The following is a 23,452-nucleotide window of genomic DNA, read 5'->3' as shown; positions in this document are numbered from 1 at the left end:
CAACGTTCTTTACATTACATTTTTAAATGTAATGTGATTGCCAATAAAATATACTTAATTAAGCAATGAGCTACTTTTCCTGTAATTCAGCACACAATCTGCAAAGTAACAAAGTAAAATGCAATTATGTGCGAGAAGCTTGAAACATAGTAACTATTTTTCTGTTGGTGGACTGATCAACTTATTAACTCCATTGATTGACAGCAAACAAAACAATCAGGGCACAAAACAAGTCAATCGTTTAATCCAGTTTTAATCTCCTAAACCATTTTACACAACGTCTCCAGGTTTAGTCTGTTAAAAGACTCACAGATCATGACATCCATCACTTGTTCTCTTGTCACATAAGCCTTGAAATACAAAGTGTAGCTTGAACAGACAGGTATGCAGGAAATGACGAGCCCCGGCAGCCATCTTGTCATTTGCACAGAGGACCTTGGGTTTCACCTTTGACCCCGGTGAGAATATCTAAAGTTCTAAAATCTGATAAAATGCCTCGTCGGTTGGTGCTTAAGACGTAAAATGTGAGAAGGAATGGAAGTGTGGGTATGTGGAGTTAAAAATAAATGTTTATCAGACGTCAGTGGCCTGCCATGATTGAGGCTAACGGTTAGATGCTACTAGCATACCAACGGGCAGCAGTTGCGTTGCATTGTGGGTAATGTAGGCCTATTTTGTTTCACAGTTGTCACTTAAGATAAATAGTTTTACAGTTAGAGTTTTTCACTGTGCTGTGTCAGTTATAAGAGAAGATTAGCTAAATCATACATATCCTGTAGCAGGGAAGGAAAAACTTGATTTGCATTGATATCTATTTAAATTAATGGGAGAGGCCGGCGGAAGAGTTATTTTTCGACTTGGGCTGCAAGCGTTTTTTTCTCGAGTAAAAGGGAAGAAATCTATGAAAACCCGGGAGCCAAATCTCGCTTTACAAAAGCATGTGGGGGCCATGTTGTCCCCGCTCGCTCTCCGTGGCTGGTCATCCACTCAGAAAACATGTAAAAACAGCATTTACAATATTCATATATACAAATATATATAATGTTTACACACTCGGACACTCATACAGTCAGGAAGAAAAAAAAAAAAAATCCACAGAGGACAGAAACTTTATTGAACTGATGCTTTCGTCGACTCTACTTCCTGTCAGGATGCGTTGGGCAGAGTCTCATCGAGCCGCGTGATTCGCCAGAGCTTCTCGACAGTTTGCCGTGTAATCAGCAAACTGCATGCATCAGATTCATTCCGATGCGAATATCTCCCAGACTGGCCCTTTAAACGGTACACTCATCCAACTTTGTACAGCTTTTGAGGGGAAAGACGTAACAAGTGGTTTAACACACACACACACACACACACCTTCAGGACAGTCTACAAATGACTTCACAGTGCAATGGCAGTTTTTTTCTGTTAAGACAAATGTATATATATAAAAAAAATGCATCCATCTGTGCTGTTTTTATCTGTCCGCCTGTTTTCAAGAGTAAGTCGCAAAATTCTAGGAGCACTTGTTCCTTTCACGAGAAAAACAAAAAACAAAAAAACTGTAAACAGGAACATAAATCAGTTAATCTTTCACCCTCGACGTCTAACACGAGCGATCCACTACTCTTTGGCCTTTTGGAGAAAGAAATGGTTGCTATATCAACCGCTATGTTTAACTCGCACCTTCCCTCTCTCGTTTTTAACCCCGCTTGGACCTTCCACAACGTGCCTCCGTCTCTCTATTTAAAGATTAAATCAGTGACTCCTTCAAGAGGGAATGTGAAAAACCAAAACATATTTAGTCACCGCTCTGAATTCTCCCTCCACCCACCCTCCTTTCCTGCAGCTTGAAGCCATAAAACAAAACAATACGAAGATCACCCTGATCGCTTAATACTGTCTCTGATCGCCTTAAGCTTTAAGTGTCCACCTTGTTCTTTTCTGTGTGCATACATCTACAGGTGCGTGTAGACGGGGAGGGCTGATACGACTTTTCTTGGGATTCACGCAACTTTCCAGTCAGTGTTTTCTTGCATAACGAAATCAAAGAAGCGGGTGGGTGGGGGCTGAGTATCCCTAAAGTGAGCCTGCCTTTAGCCGGGAGGAGAAAAAAACTAAATTCCTGTATTTCTTGTTTCGGAATCGAACACAACCGACCCGCTTTTTCTCTCCCAAGTTAGTACCTGCTAGGAAATGTAAAATGAGTGTGTGTCTGCGGCTCGAGTAAAGTGTGACATAGTTAGGTTTTTTTTTTTTTTTTTTGCGTTCCTCCCTCCCGGTCGTCGATCCACATCCACACATCCATCCATCCATCCGTCCGTCCGTCCGTCCGGTCCTCAATCACACGCTCAGCAGCCAGAAGAAGAAGAAGATGGCCACGAACAGGAAGAGGGAGTCTTGCCAGTTGTTGTTGCCGTTGTTGAGGTTACCGTTGCCTTGGTGATCACCTGCATACTGGTCTAACGAGGAGAGACGGATGAGAAAAGGTTAACACGCGGACGTCTCAGAGGACTGAGTGTTTGCGGCTGTGCTGTACTCATCTTTCGCAGGCTCCCAGACCATCTTTTCACACAGGTTCTGCTAGCTTGCGACTTTTAGGAGCAATTTATTTTCACATTAACAAAAAGGTGAAAATAAATGTTTTTTTCATTCATTATGAGAAATGATAACGGTCTCAATAGTCAGGCTCACCGGTGCGACTTATTTTCCATAACAAATTGCTCAAATCGACGAACTGATTATCAAATCTTCCCCTCAATTTCACAGCTAGAAAAAAAAAAAAACACCTTCCAACCACAGAACATCGGATCCACCACAGCCAAACAGCTCGGCTGGTCCCCGATCTGATCGTCTCCAGTGTGTTTACCTGCTCTGTGAAAGGGGTCGTTGGTGTTGAAGACTGTGGTGAAGAAGCCGAAGGGGAACGCGCCGATGCCGAAAGACATGTGAAAGCCGGTGTCCCCGAAACCCTGGAACATCTGCCCGCACGGAAGAAAATAACGGAGTGTAAAAGTAAGACAAACGTAAAAAAAAAAAAAAAAAAAAAAAAGACAGAAATATTCGAGGAGATGGGTCGATTCGCTCACCCCGCCTCGACTCTCTGGCTCTGTTCTCTGTCCCTGAGGCCGAGGTGGAGTTTTCAACCTGAGGAGGGGACAGAAACAGTCAGTCAATCAGGCTGAAGGCGATGGTAAGACTGTTTTGCAGAATTAACTTAAAGCCCTCCTGAGGTACCTGGGGTCCTCTTGGCTGGAGCTCCCTCTGCCGTACAGTGGGATGACTTTCTCTCTGCTGATTCCCGCTTTACAGACGGGACACTGCTGCCTGCTGGGCCGCGTCTCCAGCCACTGAGAGGAGGAAGAAACATGACACAATGTTTATTAAAAAAAACCCAATCCAGACTGACTAAATACTGAGTTTAAAGCCAGATAACAGGTGAAGTTTTATGGTAGTGTGGTCTGATGTGGCTGCAGCTCTGTTTAACTTCTATGTTAATCTATGTTGTGTTGATGGGGCGCAACGTCCAGCACAGCACCCTAAAGAGGTGAGTGGGAGAGAGAAAGCTGCAGTAAACAGAGGCATTAAGTGCATTAGCATGTTTAAGCTGCACTAAGTCAACGGACGGCTGTAGTTTCCACGCTGAGGTTACATCACGCCGATTAGCTGAGCCTGAGGCGGCGTTAAAGAAAACACCTGCTCAGACGGGCGTGTTCACTCATGATCAGATAATCAATTAACAATTATCATCATCGGTTAATATGCCAGTATTTTCTCAACTCGCTGATTCGTTGTTTTTTTCATGCAGTTTCAGAAAATTGTCAAGAACGAGCATTTTTCCAGAGCTGAAAATGACATAACCACATCGCTTCTGACCTGAAATGTCAGAATCTCGGAAAAAACAAAAGTTGAGCGATTTTGTTTTGGACCTAACACCGACAATGAGTCGATTATCGGAACAGTTTGTAGTTTCATGTCCTGATTATAAACGTGGAACCTGTGATTATTAAATGATGTGAACTGACGCTGAATGGATAAATAAGTTAGTACACTTGATCTTGATGGACTGCATGTTCTGCACTGTTACTCCCAACTCCCCGACTTCAACCCAAGCAGAAAATCTAATCATCTAGTCAGAACATTAAAAAACACCTGCGGGGGCCTTTAATGAACCCTACAGAGCAAAGGGACGGCGTGACAGGAGAATGCTCACCTGGTGAAGACAGGGCCAGCTGTGAAGAAATAGAGAAACACAAGATTAATTTACATTCCTACAATGGATCTGCTCGCTTACAAAATGTCAGCGCTCCTGGAGGCCGATTTATTGTCAAATCAATCTCAGCGGAGAGAGTAAATGTGACGTCTGCTTTCTGGCGATTTTTCTTCTTCACCTCAGGAAGCCCACCTGGTTAGAACAACCTGTTCCTAACGAGGTGGCTGATTAAACTCATCCCTGCAACCCACCCGTCGTTGGAATTATATTGGCTCCATCTGTCGTAGGCATTTAGCGGTTAGCGGTCTCGCCCAAGCAGCTGTCGGCGAGGCCGAATTGCCAGTGCTGCATTGTGGGAGTTCAGGATGAAGGTTTGAGGGGGGCAAATGAAACAGGAAGTGGACGGCGGGGGCGAATATTCTCTACTGTGTGCAGCTTGTAGCTCCAGACTGAAAGGACCACAAGCTTCAGCGACTCCTCCGCGATGACTGTTGGTGCGATCAACAACTTCAGCCCGTCTCTTACAGAGACGGCTCTGCCAAAAATTCAAATCTGGTCTTTATCCGACTGATGCTGATGGAAAGTCGGGTGAGGTTTCTTAGTCCGCAAAACGTTTCTGAAGCTTCACGGCAATCTCCTCAACAACTTAAGTAGAGCTCGTTTTAAAAACCTAAAAAACAAGTGAAAGAAAACACAAAAGGGCTCCATTCAGTTCATTAAGCTGAATCCAAGTCTCCTGAAGCCCGGAGATCCCATGTCGAATTACAAGGATAGATAAATCTACCTGCAATGTGCTACATGCAGAACAGAACAGTTGCTGGTGCGGTTGCAACAAATAAAGACATTTCATCAATTCAAAGTTTTAATGTTAATCCGAATTTCCTTTGCTTAGATAACTACAGATCAACTACAGCACAATAAGTGACACATAAAAGTGGAGTGGGATGAATTCAGCGAGGTTTGTACAGCGTTTTGTCTTGTGTTCTTTTAATTTGAGCAAACTCATCCGCCAGCATGAAAGCACTCAATGACTTAATCCTGCTCCAGTGCCTGCAGTGCATCAAAAACTAAATGTAAAATGTTTTCTGAGCTTAGTTTTGCCCCGAGACCTCAGTCAACTTGAGCGCGCTGCAGAAGCAGCAGTCAGTCCACTCCAGCAAATGTATGGATTCAGTTTTCCGAGTTAACCGGAGCTCTTTTCGTGAGACAGCTTTGCTCCTGTCCTGAAGGCCCGCGTGGTTGCTCAAAGTGTCTTTTCTCTTAACGCATAATTACCTGCTTTACTAAGCAGCGTCCTTTAATCACCAGCACGGCAACTCAAAACATGCAAAAGGAACAGGCAGGACTTGTTTTCAACGGTTTCGGATCCACAAAACATTCATAACCCTGTTGCCTCAGGTGTGCCCAGAGCGAACGCCTCAACACGCACGCGAACCTAACTAACCAGGCAGCTGTGCCAAACAAACCGTAAAGCAAAAACATGACCTGGCGTCGACCTGCACGGCGGTTCGGGGTTCACAGTGTGTGCGGTATTCGTGTAATACCAGTACAATATCAGATTGCAGCCGAGAACGGCATTCCTGTGGACACAAACAGCTGAACAAAGCGAAAGGCCCGAGTTAACACAACACCCCGCTCTACTCTGATTCGACATGTGGACGCACGTATAGCCGAGCTCATGTGATCCGACGAGAACTGCTTAATGTCCAATAAGAGGCTCGGGCGGGCCTCTTATTGAAAGGGTCTGAGTCCCACAGGGTCTAAGGACAGAGGATGTTGCTCCCTGTACGGATTGTGAAGCCCACTCAGGCAACTTGATTGTTGCCGATTTGAAGAACCGTCTATAGACTGCAGTAATGTCTCAGTAAACACTGTGTGTGGTAGATGCTTCTGGTATAACAACTTCATCTGAAATGTCAGCAGCAGCAATGGAAAAGATTAATCTGCTGGACGTCTTCTAATGTCTCGCTTTATCCGACCAACAGTCCAAAATATCTAGTATAACTTGACTGCAGCTAATAATACATTGTTATTATTGATTAATCTGCAGATTATTTTCTCAATGAAGCAGAGTTTTCAATAAATACCAGAAAAGAGGAAAAATGCCTGTTAAAGTGAACAACTGTTTAACTTTAATGACGCTATGAAGGGCTCTTAAATCATTTTCTGACATGTTAAAGACTTAAAGAAGTATTTCACAGCTGGAGAGATGGCCCTGGCATAAAAATCGGCTTCTTATGCAGCAGAAAGATGGAAACAATTTTGAAACTGGACCGGAGAAACAAAGAGAGAGGGGAATGTGGTATTCCCTTTTGCTCAGAAGTTTGAAAACCTACGACAGCCATGATGCACCACCATAATGCACTGCGCCGCACGGGACCAATAAACACTCCTGCTGACGGCTGAAGTATCGCAGCCTCATCTCTCTCTCTCTCTCTCTCTCTCTCTCAACTACACTCTTGTGTCCGTGGACGCGGGGATATAAAAATGCTGAAAAACAATCTGCAGATGATACAACAGCCGTCTAGGTGCAGGCAACATAGAGAGAAGTTTACCAGTTTTCATTTGCGTACACTACAAAAATTGGAGTGACACAAGCTGGTTGAAAATTGGGAAGGTTCGCGTTTAACTGCAAAAGGGTCAAGAGGCGGAATGCAGCCACTATCAACCGCTCCGTATCCACTAGGGCTGGGTATCACCAGGTACCTCGCGATACGATACTATCACGATATTTTGCCCACGATAACGATAATATCACGATACAGCGATTCTGCGATAATCGATATATTGCAAGAAATTTCATCCACGATACATCACGATATCTGTGACACTGAAGAAATTCAGAATTTATTGACTGCACTGAATCCATTTCACAGGAATTACAAAACATTGTCAATCAATTTCACATGAATGACAGCCAAGTAAACAAAGAGTATATTGCACAGTGTCTCTTCTTAACACACACACTGACTACAACTATCATTAAATATCTATATGTGTGGGTTTCAGAGCTACTTAAACCATTTTTTTTAATTTTATTTGGTTGTATACCCATGTTTGAACAAAGAAGAGGGGTGGTGGTGGTGGGCCAAAAAAAAAAAAAAAAAGATTTTTTTATTTTTTACATTTTTAAATATCGATATTTGGCACCAGTGTATCGATAATGTACCTCAAGACGAAATATCGCGATATATCGTAGTATCGATATTTTGGCACACCCCTAGTATCCACAGACGAAGATTTCTGAGTATCGTGTTGGTTTTACGAGTGCCAACACTTTCACCGAAGTCCTCCCCGATAGTATTTATGTGACGATTTCCATCTCTCTCTCGCTTTCCTTTCAAATCTCTTTCTTCCAACATGACGAGCTCTCACTCTGTCTCGGTGAAGATAATTCTCTCCTGCTGCAGCCCGTCTGGCCGGCCGGCGTATCTAACAATGATAGAGATAAGTCTGCTGAAGGGGACTCTCACTCAGGGACTGTAAAGATGTCGCACGCTTATTAACCTCGAGGCATTTAAGTGAGGTTAATGTTTCTTCTTTTTCACACTAAATCATCACTCTCTAGGCTCCGCGAGGTTTGCTAGAAGGGCTTGCTTTCTCAATTTCCTCTTACACTGAAATCTGAGACAGTGCAGAGACCGTCTGCTCGTGAGGACCTCCCGGATAGTTCCGCACTTCAACACAATCGAGGATAAAAAGCAGGTCGAGTACGAGTCAACGGCAAAATATTCTGATGCCAGAAAAGTGACAGTTGTTACAAACAACAGAGCATTTTTCTATCCCAATCTATTTGAGTGCAGTCTGGCCAACGAGTGCAGACGTTTTGCTGCCGAGAAATGCCAGACAGTCTGATCCAAAGCAAGTTGGACAAACAGATGCAGGGTCAGGTGAGGTCACCTAAAGTCTGAAAAAAGTTCATCTCATTAACGAATGTGACAGAAATCAGACCTTTAAGTTGCAGCAGGTGATCTGACGTCAGCACCTCCCATCGTTGCTCCAAGTTTCATCACCACAGTTTCATCACAAGCGAGACGAGAGGGCACACGGGTAACGTGGCAACCGGGTTACATCAGCACATCACACAGGAGCTTCGCGCACCGCTGTGTGACGACTGCACATGTAACTGTAAAGGCGAGTTTCTGCAGAGGTGCACCTGTTCTCTCAGCAGGTATTCAATAAATCAGCCAAAATCTGCATGTCAAAGACAAAAATGTCGCTCGTATTCTCCTAAAAATGTCTGTTCCTCCAGGTCCACCTTTATTTTAGGTTTAGAAGGACACAATTTGTCAGAGCGCTGTTGGTCAAAGCTTAGTTCTTCGGTTAGGCGAAATAAAAAGACAGATTTTGTGCTCTAACTCGGCCGCTTCACCAAAAAATGCTGCCATCAATTTTCAAATAAAAGACAAAACAAGTCATTAGTTTGCAGGCTGCGTGTAACATAAATTCTGTGACACTGTGGGTTGACAGCTAAACTGTAAATTCACCCAAAAATGCAAGTCATTATCTGCTCACCCCCCATGCTGATGGAAAGCCATGTACTTATCCTTTAAAGCCCCTGCTTCAGGTGAAGGTATGTGACATTTTGTGACTTTGGGGAGTTTTTCTCTGTAGAAACCTCCCCCCCCCCCGAAGAGGAGATAACAGCCGTAATCACTGTTTACCAACTTCCCTTTTTTGGCAGCGGGAGCGTTCTGTACTTCCTTAAAATCCACATCTGTCTGTGAGGCCACAACATGTGCACACCCCCCCCCCCCCACACACACAGGTCATTATCTTTTAAATAACAAATGTGTGGATGTAGGAAAGGAGAAGTTGTCCTCTGTGTTCTTTCACAACTGATTTAATGCCCTTAGATTTGACCCCAATCCAACACTCCTGGCTGTAATCTCACTTCAGCCTTGGCCTGTCAACACTCTTGAAAGATTGAGCCTCTCACGCGTCATTTTGTGACTGTGTACGTTTTCAACACGGCGCGGTTTGAAGGTTGAGCCTTGCGCAATTCTTGATTAAAACCAAGATAGGAGAAGGGGAGTACAATCACATCTCAAGCGCAACCTAAAGGTTACAGGCTAACAGTTACTTTGATTATTGATTCAGCCATTAAACTAATTTACAGTCAAAACATTTCACTTTTTTATTTTCATCACATAAGTTCGATTTACCAAGGGAATACCTCACATTTACTTTCATGACTGATTAATCTGATTGTTATTTGGGTATATGCTGTCCAGTGTGCTGAAATGGAAGCTACTTTTAAGAGACTATACTGCAGAATCAGACGCTTGAGGTAATGTATTACGATCAAAATTCCCAGGGAAGTTTACTGTTTCATTCTGCTGTCATTTTAGACAATGTCTATTTTTAAAGGAGCAATATGTAGAAAAAATAATAAGCTCACTTGAGTAGCTGTTGGGAACAATGGGAGTGTTGGTGTTTACACCGCTAGCACAGGAGCTTTGGACTAACACAGGCAGGGGCTAGCTGGTTAGCACGCTAACTTTAGTAGATCATCACAGAGCGTAGCTTGGCACGCAAGCACTGCTGCTCTGTTGTTGTTAGCGGTGCTGGGTCAGGTGTGTGTGAGCTGACCAATCAGGGCAGACTAGGTCTTAAAGAGACAGGCGCTAAAACAGACAGAGGGTGTAAACTGATGTGATATTTGGCCTTAAAGCATGTAAACCTATTCTATTAGTAACCCATAACAAAATAATTTACTTGAAAATGAGCACAATATGTCTCCTTTAATCTTTAGCTAAGATCCATACATGCTGCACCTTTAAACTTGAAATGATCATGCCTCTGTCACGTAGCTTTGTCACAAGTGTTCACTGGGATCACTGCAAAAGAACTGTGCATACTGGCTGATATATCAATAGAATTTTTTACTCTTGGTCTGGCACTAACCCTTCTAAAAAAACAAACAATGCAGGAAACCCTCACAATAGAGAATCTGCCTCTCATCTTTTGGTCAATTAATGAACTACTTGTTATCTCTAGAGCTACAAATGATCACCAGACAGTTTGAAAACAGCTAAGTTAATGTGTCACACAGTCTGATTCAAGAAGGCGCTGCCTGGTACTGTGACCTCTGACCTACAGCACACCATATGATATGATCAGCCTGAGCCAGATCAGAGCTGACCACATGATCAACATGCAAATGTGTCGATCAGCCTTGATCCCAGCCTTCAGGACCACGTCTGACAGGAAAACACGCGTTGCGAATGTTGAAGTGGAGCCACGCTTCATTTATAACAACACCCTCGACAATAACATCCAGCGAGCCATCTTGGCCGCCGACACGGACAACCGACTGCTGCCGGACCGTTGGGCGTGATTTCGCCGTGAAACAGCTCAAACTGACGGGGAAAGGAGGCCTCACACACGGCTACAAAACTACACTCCGGTTCGGTGGGCTGAGCAGAAACAACAACCACCGTCCCCACACATGATATCCAGCCCCCACACCTCCCCGCCTCGTCTCGTACCAGAACAAGTGGCCGCACATACTGATGACAGCGTCCGTGGCAGTGTCCAAACAAATGTTGCACTCGAAGGTGGCCCGGTCCCGCTCCCGCTCGCCCTCCCCGCTGCCGCTGCCGCTCGGCCCGTCGCGGTCGTTGCTGCTCGCCCCGGCCGGGAATCCTCCTCTGCTGGCCGGCCCGCCGTCACTCGAGGACCGGGAATCCGCGGCCGCCATAATGTTTACTGTGTACAAGTGAGGATGGTAACACACAACCAACCCAAGCCACACGGGCCCGACCCGAGCTAACGTTAGCCTTGAGTCAGAGGCGATGACAAGTGTCACAGGACCGAGCCTGACTGCTCCGCTGCTGTCGCGCTACCTGAAGGAGCACTTCCGTTTCCGGAAAAAACACAGGCGAGGGGGCGGGGACAATATAAACCACACCCGTAATAGTAATCAGAATAATCAGAATAAAAACAATATTGATAGTCAATTTGATATATAATAAACTATTTAACGAAATAAAAGTAAAGTAAAAAGAATGATACAAATATTTCACACAAAATCATCATTATTATTATTATTATTATTATTATTATTATTATTATTATTATTGTTATTATATATATTTTTTAAGAACGAAATTAAAATAAAATGTTTTGGTACATTTTGCTTGTCAACTTTTAACAGGCAATTTAAAAACACAATGTAAAAATGCTAGAATTTGTTTAAAATATATTATCTTTTTTTTTAACCCAATATCTCAATATTGCTATTGCAACAATATTGTAGATGAAAAATTACATGAACTTTGTGAGAATATGTCACAATTTCTCTAACAAAGAAAATGTGTCTAAAATTGAGGTATGTTTGAATCCTATAGATAGATAGATAGATAGATAGATAGGAAATTACAGTGAAGCAGCAGCATTACACACAGAGACAATAACAACTCAAAGAAAAGAGGAACATCCTAGACATACTAAAATAGCAATAAAAAATGTAATATACAAAAATGTACAAATGAATAAAAAATGTATAAATAAGCAGAGACTGTGATACTGGAATTGTCTGAGTTGTGTTGCTGGGGTCTCTTTTAAAAATAAATGTGTGTCTGGAAGGAATGTTGGCCTGACTGCTAAAATTGTGAAAATGCCCTACTTTATGTACATGTAGTTATTTTATTCATTTTAATCTTAATCTTTTTATTTGTTGATTTATTTATGTATATATTTTTTTTACTTAGACTTGCCATTTTGAGTATGTTTGTAGTGTTTTATGGAATGCAAATTACTTTTCGTATTGTCCTATTGTATTGTACTTTTTTGTATTGTTTTTTTTTGTTTTGTTTTTTGTTTTAGTAAAACAAAATGAGCGGTTATACTGGCTCTGAAACAGCCGGAACCTTCCTTGTATTTCTTTAGTTCCCAGTCGGAGTCATTAGACGCACACACCACAAGCGTGTTGTGTACGCTAGAAATCCATGCTGAAATAACTGATGGCGATAATTTGGAAATGTTAATGAAAGACGCCCATTAAACGGGGAAACTATCAAAACGGAAGAGTTTTCTTCAACGGACATATTTAACGCGCGTCACTGACGGTTACTTTCTGAGAAGTGTTTAAAAAACGAGCCTCTCTTCTGTCTTCACCTCGCAGCCACCATGGGGCTGAAGCGACAGAAACAAGCCAAGAAGACAATAAGTTTCTACAAATACAACTTCAGCTTCAGGCAGCCCTTTCAGATCCTCATCGACGGGACTTTCAGTCAGGCTGCCCTGAAAAACAAGATCCAGATCAAGGAGCAGATGCCCAAATACCTGATGGGAGAGGTGCAGCTGTGCACCACAAGGTGAGTCCCTCTACTCACTGTACGTTCATACAAATATCCCAAATAAATATCTAACATGTCATTATATTCACTCCTGTTTATTGTCAGCTGTGCACTGAAAGAACTGGAGACTCTGGGGAAAGAGCTGTACGGAGCCAAAATCATCCTGCAGAGGTTTCAGGTTAGGAGGTGTGCACATTTCAAGAGTCCTGTCCCCGCTTCAGAGTGCCTGCTGTCCATGCTGGAGGAGACAAACCCACACCACTACTTCGTAGCTACACAGGTAAATACAGAGAGGTCAGACGCACTCATCCACAGGGAAGTGAAATGAGAAACTTTTAAATTAACTTGGCATCTACAGCAGACATGCAACAGAACCTACATTCATAAAGATTATTACAGAAACTGTATGGTGTTAATCAACTGGTGGTCAAAATATTAGAAGCCTTTAATCATAAGACATTGTATTTCAACAGCACGACAAACTACAGGGACCGTAATGACCGTACAGTTGAATCAACGCCTCAGTAAATCAGCCTCAACAATAACTGAACACAATGAGCTTCATAGAGGGACGAGATTAGTTTTTAAATTATCGACTAATTTCTCTTTTAGTTGATACATTTTTGGGTCTATAAAACGTCAGTATGTGTTGAAAATAAATATATTAAGTAATAAGTAATCCAGAAAATATTCACATTTAAGAAGCTGAAATCAGAGATTTTTGACTTTTTTATAAGTTAAAAACGTCAACTCTTTAGGATAACCATCATTAATAAATGGTACATTGATTGTTAATTCAACTTTAGTTAATAGTATTTTCTTTGTTAACAAACAATGTAGTGCTTTATAAAACAGTTATAAAGCAATTGTTTGTTTGAAAGTTACAACTGGTGCTTATAATACTTTGTAAATACTGTGAGGGTTTTATCAACTGTATTAACCTCTGGACCTCGTGAAATAGTGGCAGACAATTAAATCTCTTCTCAGGAACTGTCCTTAAATCATCTGCAAATTTAGAAATACAAAGTGTTTAAGGACAAACTGTTGGAGGTAACTGACGTGTATGTGCGTTCTCCAGGACCACACATTAACTGCAGGCCTGAAGAAGATCCCCGGCGTTCCTCTGCTCTACATCATCCAGAACACCATCGTGCTGGACAAGCCCTGCCAGACGTCCCTCGACCACGTCCAGGCAGTCCAGCTGGGCGAGCTGGTCAGCCCGGCGCAGCAGCAGAGCATCCGCAGCCTGAAGGAGGAGCAGGGCATCGACCAGAAGGACGGAGAGAGGAGGGGGAGGAAGAGGAAGAGAAAACAGAGCAATCCTAACCCTCTGAGCTGCCTGAAGAAGAAGAAGAAGGGGAAAGGCGTCCCGACACCGCCGCTGAAGAAGACGGAGGAGGGGGAGAAGAGGAAAAGAAGCCGACACAAGAAACCAAAAGACGACACATCTGCTGCTGTGGTGACGAATACATAGTGCGGCAGGAAGACAGAGACTTCAGCCATTTTGTTTGTGGCATAAATATTAACTGAAGATGTCAAAGATGTTCGTGATTATGGAGGAGTGAAACAGACAAAATGAAAAATCATTCACATATTGAAGTAGAGATGCATAAAGAAGTGTAAAAATAAATGGGGGGATTTAAAAGAAAATAAATATATTTTTCAAAAGACAAAAATAATTAATGAAATGGAAAATTGAATGGGAAAGAAAATTAACACGCATATCCATTCATGTCATAGTTTATAAATACCAAAATAAATATCTACATATTGTCTAAATATTAATTGTGGTGCATTAGATAGCATATTTATTGATTTCCTGAGTCATTTCTTTCTTTTTGAATTTGATTTGTTTTAGTCCTCCATACATGATTAATATAATCTGAGATTATTACACTCTGCACATTTTCCTCCTTCTCCGTTTTTCCGATGTTCCAGCATGGAAGAAATCAATGGTTCTTACACAAAATGCCATTTTTAAAATACTGTTGATGGTATTTATTTTATTTTGAAAAATTCTGCAACAGTTTCCAGGATTCAGGAGTCACAGGCATGAGATTAAAACTGTTCGGAAACAAACATTTCTTAATTCAGAAGATTTGTCTCGGCTTTTATACAAAATAAAAAAAGCAGGTTTACAGGCACATAGTTTAAAATCTAAGATGCACTCAGACGTTACACGATAAACCATTTATATGAAGTGAGATTTAAAAAATGATGCATTCAGGCGTCTTCGCAGATGCACAAGGAAGAAGTGTGGTCGAGACGACTTGCTGGTCTGCTTGTTTTTACTGTGTTGTGTGATTTTGATTCAGCTTGTAATATTTTTTTTTTGTACGATGAGTTTAGAGTCCAAGCAACAACGTTTAGAACAAATATGTGCATTCAGACTTCACTTGATCATTTCATCAAGTCATTCTTTAGATTAAAAATCGATTGTAAGATTTAAAAAAAAATATTCATTCTTGTTATAAATCACATCAATAAATCAATATTGAACAGATTCAGACTTTCAGAAGTTAATGTGGACATGACGCTGAGCACAACAAATGAGTCTTAATTATCAAGACAATACAACACTGTTTGTCACTCCGTTGTTTTTCGATGATTATCTATACGTCAGATGTTTGGATGAATTGAGTCTAGAATACGGTTTAAAACTGGTTTTCTGGAGCGAGTCGATCTATACAAAATATTTCAGGACAGAGCATGCAAGTATGGCTGACCACTGATGTTTACATCACCTATACTAGCTACACGTTCCACCTGTGAACATTTTCTCTCTTTTGTTTTGTGCGTACTTTTATCATGCTTAAAACGGACATGTCGTATACATTTGGGACACAACTATAGTTTTTCTGACTGTTGATGATGCAAGCAAAGCATTCGCAAAAACACCACGTTTGGAGTTTGTAATGCTGAAAGTGCTACACTGCAGTTGTTTAATGGTAAACTGCTGGTTGAGTCTGTAAAAATCGCTATCGTAGTATCTGTTTAAACGTACTCTAGCAAAGACTGGATACAGTGCATGCTCCTTTTGGCTAAAGTCTGTGTACATGAGAACTGTCAGACGAGAACCCTTCCTGCAGTAGTGGGACAGGTGAGTCTCAGACTAACGTGGTTGCTTGATTTAGTCGTAAAAAAAAAAAAAAAATTCCAACAATATGTGGACAGCAACTCCAAACTCACCTTATTTAACCTACTTAATACTGACTTTGCTATAGAGTGAGTCTTAATAATAAAAGATCCAATAAATAATAAATACATTAGTCACAAATAACAACAAATAGGAAGTGTGCATCGTTTGGAGTTCCCGTCCTCATCGCTATGGAATTTTTCCAACCAACCATGTTATTCAGACCTGTTTCCTCCCACTACTGGCTGACATTAAGTCATCGCAGACAGAGATTAAAAAAGCTCCACATTATACACAAAACACAGTCAACAAACAGTCAAAAGTTTGTTAAATCTACTTGTGTTGCAGACGGTACAGAGTGGAGTTGTTTTCTTTCCTTCTTTTTCGGACTGTAAATTTGTGTTTTTCTAGATGATGTGGAAGCGAGGTCCGGGCGTCGCGATGATGTCGCTGTACGGCTCCTCCTGGACCAGCTCCACCGCCTGCTGCTTCTTCAGGACCAGGAAGCTGTAGAACTTTGCAGCCGCCTGCTTCTTGTTGTTGTTCCTGCACAGATCCAGCAGGCTGACCGACTGGGCGCCTGTTTTGGCCATCACCCTCTGTGGCAACGGGAGAGAGAGAGAGTCAGGCTCTGGCATTTTTACATGTCTTCACTCAAAAAGGTATTTTAAACTCATGAAGTAGCGTGCTTAAGTGCAAATATAATGTTTTAATACAGGAACATCTCCAGAAATGTTTTGTGGACTAGAAACTTAAACCGACTTTCCCAATCAGATGTGAACATATACATACTTGCAGGCCATGGAGCATCTGCTGGGTTCTTTTGTTCCACCTCCTCTCCTCCTGGTCCTGGTCTCCTCCCTGAGCCTCCTCCTCCTGACACAGAAAAGCACAGTTACAAACACTAACAAAATCCAGTCTGTGTCCATCCACTGTTATATTACTTACTAAAACGGATATGGATCTTTAGCTCACCTCCTCATCAGAGTCATCGTCCTTCTTCTTGTCCTTGTCGCTGAGCAGGTCCAGCTCTATCAGCTGGCTGATGTTGGTGGTCTCCTCCGGTGGAACCTCCACGTTGGTTGGCTCCAGCTGCTGGGACACGTTAGAGGCGCTGGACCCCTGCGGCTGTTGCGGCTGTTGTTGCTGGTCCAAAGCTCCCATCTAGAGAAAAGAGTGTCGAGATTGAGCGGAGATAACAATGAGTCCTGACATTAAATATAATGGGATATCGTATATGGAGAAAGCTGGTTGGTTAGTGTGCTTCAGTAAATACAGACTAAAGTTGACATCTGTACTCACAGGGAGGGCTGGTTCTGTGTCCTGGGATTTGCGTTTGAGGCCACGTTGGGAGGACGGAGGGGGCATGACCGACTCGTCCAGCGTCGTCCTGCTGCCCTCCACAGCTGAAGTCTGCAGCACACTGGCCTCCTCCATGATGGTCTGGTCTGGAGGGGAAATGAACAAACTGCACTCGGTCCAGGCTCGAGCCAAAAGGCGACTGTTCTTTAGAGGCAGCAGCTCCAACACTTTCTTTCCCATCTTTCCCATTTTCATAAATGTGCACAAACAGCCATTTCTTACCGATGATGTCTCTCTGCTGGTGCCCTGCTGTTTCCTCTCTTGGCACCTCCGGGTTCTCCAGATCCTTCAGGAACTCATCCAGACTGTCAGCCTCTCCACCCTTCCTCCTCTTTCTCAGCTCGTCCGGTACCAGCGGAGTCAGACACCTTGTGAACATCTGGAGAGAGCAAAAGAGGCAGATCGAGACAACATGCAGGCAGACACAGCAGTTGGATTCTGAACGTTGTCTATGGTTACGTTACCTTCAGCAGCCTGGCGTTCCAGAGAGGCTGAGCGGGGAGAGAGAAAAGCTTCTCGACTCCTCCGGTCTCCTTCCACATCATCAGCTTCTTGGTGGGAGGTGCCAGGTCCAGCGTGGTGACGATGTCAGAGTAATCAGACAGCTGTGCGCGGATGGTTTTACTGTCCAACTCCTTCACGCTGTCCACAATCAGCTTCCTCTTTCGCTTCGCCTTGGTCTCCTTCACTGCACAGACCACAGGGAGGCGGAGATGAAGCAGTTCAGTAAACTAAAATAGCAAAACGACTTTTCTGTTCAAACACATTGATCCTGCATAGACAGAAATGGGAAACTCTGTGATTGCCGACGCTGGCTTTATCGCATGGGAAAAAATACTTTTCTACTTAGAAGGAATCTGGATAAAAATTAAGTGAAAGTGCACGTGCTAATGACGTTGTGAGGAAAGTGTTGACCGAAGTTTCACCACAAAAATGTAAATTACAGTGGGTGGATGAATGCTTATCTCTTGGGAACAGCTGCTTTACCTGTGATGTCGATAGGCTCCAGGGCGAAGGTTTCTTCCTCGTTGTGAACCAGCGCGGTCTGTTCTGCCTGGTCTGCCATCACTGGTAGCGGCTCTGTTGGGCCTGAGTCCGGGCTGTCTGGGGCTCCCGCTAGCAACAGACAAGAACATCACGATGAAAACATACGTCATGATATGTTCTGTATGGGCTGTAATTCCAACTGCAATCAACCAAAGCTATTGCAACACATTTAAACACTTTGTGCCAGGGTCTAGTGTTGGAGGTTTATTCGTGGAACTGACCAGAGAGTGCGTCAAAGTCGTCGTCATCGTCTCCGTGGTCCTGAGGCATCATCACGCTCTCTGCTATGGCGGGTGGGTCGTCAAAGATGCCGCCACCATCCTCATTACTCAGCAGCTTGTCAACTACACGGAGAGATTAAGGTCATTTGATTGTTACAATCAAGATATTTCACTTCTGTTAATCCACCTACTAGATGAAAACTATGTGCAGATACATGTCAGGCCCATAACACTGACAGGATCCTACCCAGCATGCCTCCCTCGTTGCTCTCCATGGGGTTGTCTCCGAAGTCGTCCTTGTACTGGTCGTCGTACTCCAGATGGTTGGACTTGTCGGCCATCGGGTTAGTTCCACCCTCGGCCTCCAGCAGCAGGTTGGATGCTGACGCCCCCATGATGTCGACTTCGAACGCACTCTCCTCTCGCATCATCTCCCGGTCGTCCATACCAAAGTCAGCTGCACAACAGAAATGTATGGAACAGTATACATAGTAACGAATGTAGGCATCAGCTAGCAAAGAAAATTGTTCAAACTGTCCTGGATGTTTAAAAATGTGACTGTGAAGCATTTTACTGAACAAATGTGTGCACGTTCAGAAGAAAGATGCCCACCGAAGTCATTGTCCTGCAGCAGGTTGAGGTTTCCCACCTCCTCTCTCATGGTGATCTCCTCCACTCTGCTCTGGTTCAAGTTGAACTGCTGGGCAACGTCAATATCGCTGCGTAAAGCACACCACACAGTCAGCGATCCAACTTGTATTTACAGCGCTTCTCCTCAAATGGAAAAACACGAAATGAGCTGCTAAGATGTATGTGTTTGGATGTTTTCTCAATGTCTTCCCTCAGTTATTTTTTGATGGAATGTTTATCAGTCCTACCTGTCTTAATTCCTTTAACACTTTTTAGTGATTTGATCGGTGATTACATATCCCCAAATATATAAAAACGTTTTTGTTAGAGCAATTGGAGGGCAAGAGCGAGAGCAATCTTAGGAAAGAAAACATGAATGGTTCTACACTATTTACAAACAGTCATCATTACAGGCAGAAATATACTAAAATATAAAAAAGATACTTGAAAAATGTATTAAAGTTGGTTGACAATTCAGTTAAATGTTGCGACGCTCAACCAGAAATAGCCGGTTTACATATTTGCATAGTCTTGGTCATATATAAGCTGTGATGGCCGAGAGGTTAAGGCGTTGGACTCGAAATCCAATGGGGTTTCCCCGCGCAGGTTCGAACCCTGCTCACAGCGTTCATCAGTGATTAATGCCATGGAAGCTCCCAGTAACTTCTACTTGTGACTGGTTGAGACCATTTAAAGCAGAGGCTAAGGGTTATTTGAATGTTGCTGGTTCAATTCCCCTGGTCTGAATAATCAAAGTGTACTTGGGCAAGATACTAAACTCCTGATGTGCTGGTTGGCACCTTGTATGGCCACTGATATTAAAGTAAATGCTGGCTATGTTTTTATTTTTAGACCGACAGAGAACTCACTCTAAGTCTGGTAGCGGCTGATCAAAGTCATGGAACTCCTCCGGCAGCGTGATGGCGTTGTAGGCAGCTTCTCTGTTTTCCTCTGGAAGATCCACCACACCTGAAACACCACGAGGCAGGAGAAGAGTTACAGCACGCGATGTATCAAGGGGTTACTTGTTCAATAGTGGTTTTGGGTCGCCCCGGTGTGACTCATAAGTTGCATTTTATCCCCAACCTGGTCTAAACGCCATCTTGATCTTGATGAAGGCCTCATTACAATCGGCCAGCAGGTACTTGGCCTTCCTGTGGTAGATCCTCACCACCCCCAGCAGCAGATGTCCCGATGTTCGTAAAGCCATTTTCACCTGTAAGAATATTGATAAAAGAAAAGTTAAATGGAGAAAATATCTGTAAAGATACTGTGAAATAAATCTGCTGATTTTTATGTAAACTTTGCACCAACACATCTTACAAAGGCCACAAATTAAATGTAAATGTTTCCTACTTGAGTCCAACCAGCAGGCACAAAACTCAAAACTATTACATTTAGAATGATATTAAATTGAAGATCAGCACATGGCAACAAAAAAAAACATAAATTCCTGTGGAAGTGATTGAGGGCTGTGACCCTGACAAATCACCTTGGGTGAGATGATGCTCTCCACGCTGCTCTCCAGGTTGCACTCGAACACGTGTGCCTTGGTCAGCTTCTTGTCCCAGTGGGCCGCCAGCCAGATTTTGGCCAGCGGCCCACGCTTGCTGAGGACAAAGTGGGCATAAAACATCGTCTCAGCGCCTTCTCACCTCAAGGGAAAGGGGGAAGGGGAGGCGTCAGGCCTGGAGAGAGGAAACAACACAAAGGAAAGAAAACAACACACTGTTTATGAATCATGACTTTGGATAGGTAAACAAAGCAGACAGGCTGTTTAGATAAGAAAAGAGTAGTGACAGCAGGTCATGGAAGCTGATTAACTCAGACTTTTATAAATTATAGACCATAACAAAAAAATATAAAACATGTGCTTAATTTTATGTTTTATATATTGACACTAGTTTCAATGTGTTTAATGTGTTCTCTGCTAAATGTACAGTATTGCTCTTCCGTTTCAATGTTCCCTTTTAATGTATTTTATGCATCTATTGTAGCTGTCATTACACTTCAGGGACTGCAGTTGAAAATGAGCCTGGATGGCTAAATTGCCTAATTTACATAATTATTATTAATGTGTAATGTCCCTTCAACTCTTAACTGTATGAGTAAATACTCTCATGGTGGGCATTTACCTCTGATGTCACACTCAGGTTGGAAAGCTCAAATGCCGTTAATCAGAAGGAAAATGTACTTAAAGTATAACAATAGTGAACAGCACAACACAGGAAAATGCCCTCCTCTGACTTTACTATCCTATATTAAATATTAATGCAGGATTTTGTTTGTGGGTTAGGGTTAGGCTTTTTGTTTGGTTTGTAGTTTGTTGAGGTGGTTTAATTTTTAACTATTCTGTGCAGAAGTACAGCTACTGACAATTCTCTCACTTTATTGTTTTATATGTTATTACACTCTATTAATATGTTTTGCCCTTAAAATGCATAATTTCAGTTTGTGGAATTGAGAAAACAACATCCCAAATTAATTTTGAGTCGTGTAGTTTGAACTGTACATTTTCATACGTGTTGTTTGCAAAACATTCAACGTTTTTCTGATTATTATTATATTATACTTGATTCTCAAGTTCCTGGAAATTGTAGTACAATACTTGAGTAACTGTACTTAGTTACATTGCTTCACAGCATCCTTGACATTCTGTAAAATGTCAGTCAGGTAACCTAGTTAAGTATAAATGGTAGCTTTATCACTTAGCAAGATATCTTACTAAAATATTACTTTGGTAAGAGTAATGTCACCTATACAAACAGTACTTAAAAAAAAAGTATTTGAGAATTTGATAATAATTGTTCAAGTAAAAGTAAATTAGACAGCTGATATCTGATGTTCATCTTTTTTTTTATTATCAGAATTAGTGTGTTTTTTTTAATCCGATGCCTATAACTTAAATAAATGTTTAAAAAAATGACTTTGTATTTAAAGTAACTAATAACTACATTTATCAGATAAATGTAGTGGAGCAAGAAGGGATATTTGCTTCCAGAATGAAGTGGAGTGGACGTATAAAATAGCAGAAAATGAAAATACTCAAGTAAAATACTCAGAATTATACAAAAGAACAATACTTGAATAACTGTACTTAGTTACGTTCCATCAAAGTATTTGTGACACTCTGTGAAATGTCAGTCAGGTAACCTAGTTGAGTTTAAAAGGTAGCTTCATCATTTATCAAGATATCTCACTAAAATATTACTTTGGTAAGAGTAAATGCCGCCTATACGAATAGTACTTGAGAAAAAAGTATTTGAGTATTTGGTTACAAATGTACAATTATACATATATTTACATATATGTTAATACTGTATACTATGGGTGGACCGGGCAGATCAGATTTTCATATTTTTTCATATTAGAAGAATTAGTGTCTGATTGCCTATAATTTAAATTAATAAAAAAATACATTACTTTGACTCTGATACAGCATGTAATCGGCAAAGTAACTACCAACTACTGATAAATGTAGTTATTAGTAATTATTATCAGATAAATGTAATGGAGCAAAAAGGGACATTTGCTTCCAAAATGAAGTGGAGTGGACGTGTAAAGTAGCAGAAAATAAAAATACTCAAGTAAAATACTCAAAATTATACAAAAGTACAATACTTGAGTAACTGTACTTAATTACATTCCATCACAGTATCCTTGACACTCTGTCAAATGTCAGTCAGGTAACCTAGCTGAGTATTTGCAGCAGTGTAACGTACGCGTTACACCGTTACAACGTTACACCTGCGTGCAGGTATTGTAACTGTGTTTCCAAAATACACATTACTGATTCAGTAAGGACGTACACAGGTATGTATGGGGCAGTTACTTAAGAGTCGTGCAGGCTTTCTATTGACGTTACTGTCGTTCACAATACTGTAACGCAACGCCGACGCTACAGTTACATTAGACCGCATAAACCGCTCTCTGTGTCACAACAGGTGATGCTGCAGTCAAGCTAGCGTTAGCCGCCGTCATTCAGAACGAAGGCGGCCTGTTGTCGTTTTATTTAATGACAGCGACATATTTAACTCACACACACTCGGCTTCACATCACACATGCACCTGGGAGACTCACCGGACAGCCGCGAGGCGCTGGTCTCGTGTTGTCGGCCGTGGTGTCGCGGATGGTGGCGGCTGTTCTTCAGCCCCTCCTCCGACTAAAACAAACAAGATGGCGTCGGCCCTCTCCTCTCTCCTCCTGGACCGTTTAGACCTCAGCAGGATGCAGAGTGGTGCTGATGGGAGGGAGAGAGGAGGGATGCTGAGCCCTACACCTGTCTGCACCCTTCTGTTCACCTGTGTACAATGCTGGAAAGTAGGCTAACTAAGTATGTGTACTCCTACTGCACAACATTTTGGAAGTGAATATTACTTTGTAGTCCACTACATGCATCTAATTAGTTAGTTACTTTGCAGCTAACCTTCCCTCATTACCTATCAGAGGTAAATATTGTACTTTAGACTCTTCTACATTTGTTTGACAGCTTTAATCAGTCTATTAGTTACTTTTTAAATGACATTTTTATACCCTTCCTGTCCAGTGAAAACAAAT

At 42.2% G+C, this 23,452-nt stretch overlaps 3 protein-coding genes, 1 long non-coding RNA gene and 1 other non-coding gene across 5 annotated transcripts; 3 read left to right on the top strand and 2 right to left on the bottom strand.

The window, feature by feature from the left end:
- Positions 1-228: 228 nt before the first annotated feature.
- On the bottom strand, positions 229-11,067 carry rnf5 (ring finger protein 5). The gene is made up of 6 exons (XM_030412154.1): positions 10,687-11,067; positions 4,196-4,214; positions 3,220-3,332; positions 3,072-3,129; positions 2,852-2,963; positions 229-2,444 (listed from the first exon to the last, which is right to left on the bottom strand). Exons 1-6 carry the CDS (start codon positions 10,896-10,898, stop codon positions 2,326-2,328), a joined length of 633 nt encoding a protein of 210 aa, XP_030268014.1. The 5' UTR covers positions 10,899-11,067; the 3' UTR covers positions 229-2,325.
- Positions 2,416-3,034, top strand: LOC115578866 (uncharacterized). The gene is made up of 2 exons (XR_003983547.1): positions 2,416-2,612; positions 2,752-3,034. It is a non-coding gene; the product is annotated as an uncharacterized LOC115578866 (long non-coding RNA).
- Positions 11,068-12,080: 1,013 nt separating the features above from the next.
- Positions 12,081-15,001, top strand: utp23 (UTP23 small subunit processome component). The gene is made up of 3 exons (XM_030411662.1): positions 12,081-12,516; positions 12,604-12,778; positions 13,577-15,001. Exons 1-3 carry the CDS (start codon positions 12,329-12,331, stop codon positions 13,970-13,972), a joined length of 759 nt encoding a protein of 252 aa, XP_030267522.1. The 5' UTR covers positions 12,081-12,328; the 3' UTR covers positions 13,973-15,001.
- Positions 14,468-23,200, bottom strand: rad21b (RAD21 cohesin complex component b). Its single transcript, XM_030411653.1, has 14 exons — positions 22,976-23,200; positions 20,387-20,582; positions 19,981-20,110; positions 19,764-19,863; positions 18,877-18,983; positions 18,512-18,721; positions 18,265-18,387; positions 17,984-18,112; positions 17,461-17,684; positions 17,219-17,375; positions 16,937-17,082; positions 16,610-16,798; positions 16,427-16,510; positions 14,468-16,233 (listed from the first exon to the last, which is right to left on the bottom strand). The coding sequence occupies exons 2-14, from the start codon at positions 20,528-20,530 to the stop codon at positions 16,042-16,044; spliced, it is 1,935 nt and encodes a 644-aa protein (XP_030267513.1). The 5' UTR covers positions 20,531-20,582; positions 22,976-23,200; the 3' UTR covers positions 14,468-16,041.
- On the top strand, positions 19,440-19,521 carry trnas-cga (transfer RNA serine (anticodon CGA)). The gene has a single exon. It is a non-coding gene; the product is annotated as a tRNA-Ser (tRNA).
- Positions 23,201-23,452: the final 252 nt, after the last annotated feature.

Source organism: Sparus aurata, chromosome 3 (assembly GCF_900880675.1).
Source record: "Sparus aurata chromosome 3, fSpaAur1.1, whole genome shotgun sequence".
In the NCBI taxonomy this organism is placed as follows: Eukaryota; Metazoa; Chordata; class Actinopteri; order Spariformes; family Sparidae; genus Sparus; species Sparus aurata.
This window is presented reverse-complemented; position numbering and strand designations above follow the sequence as displayed.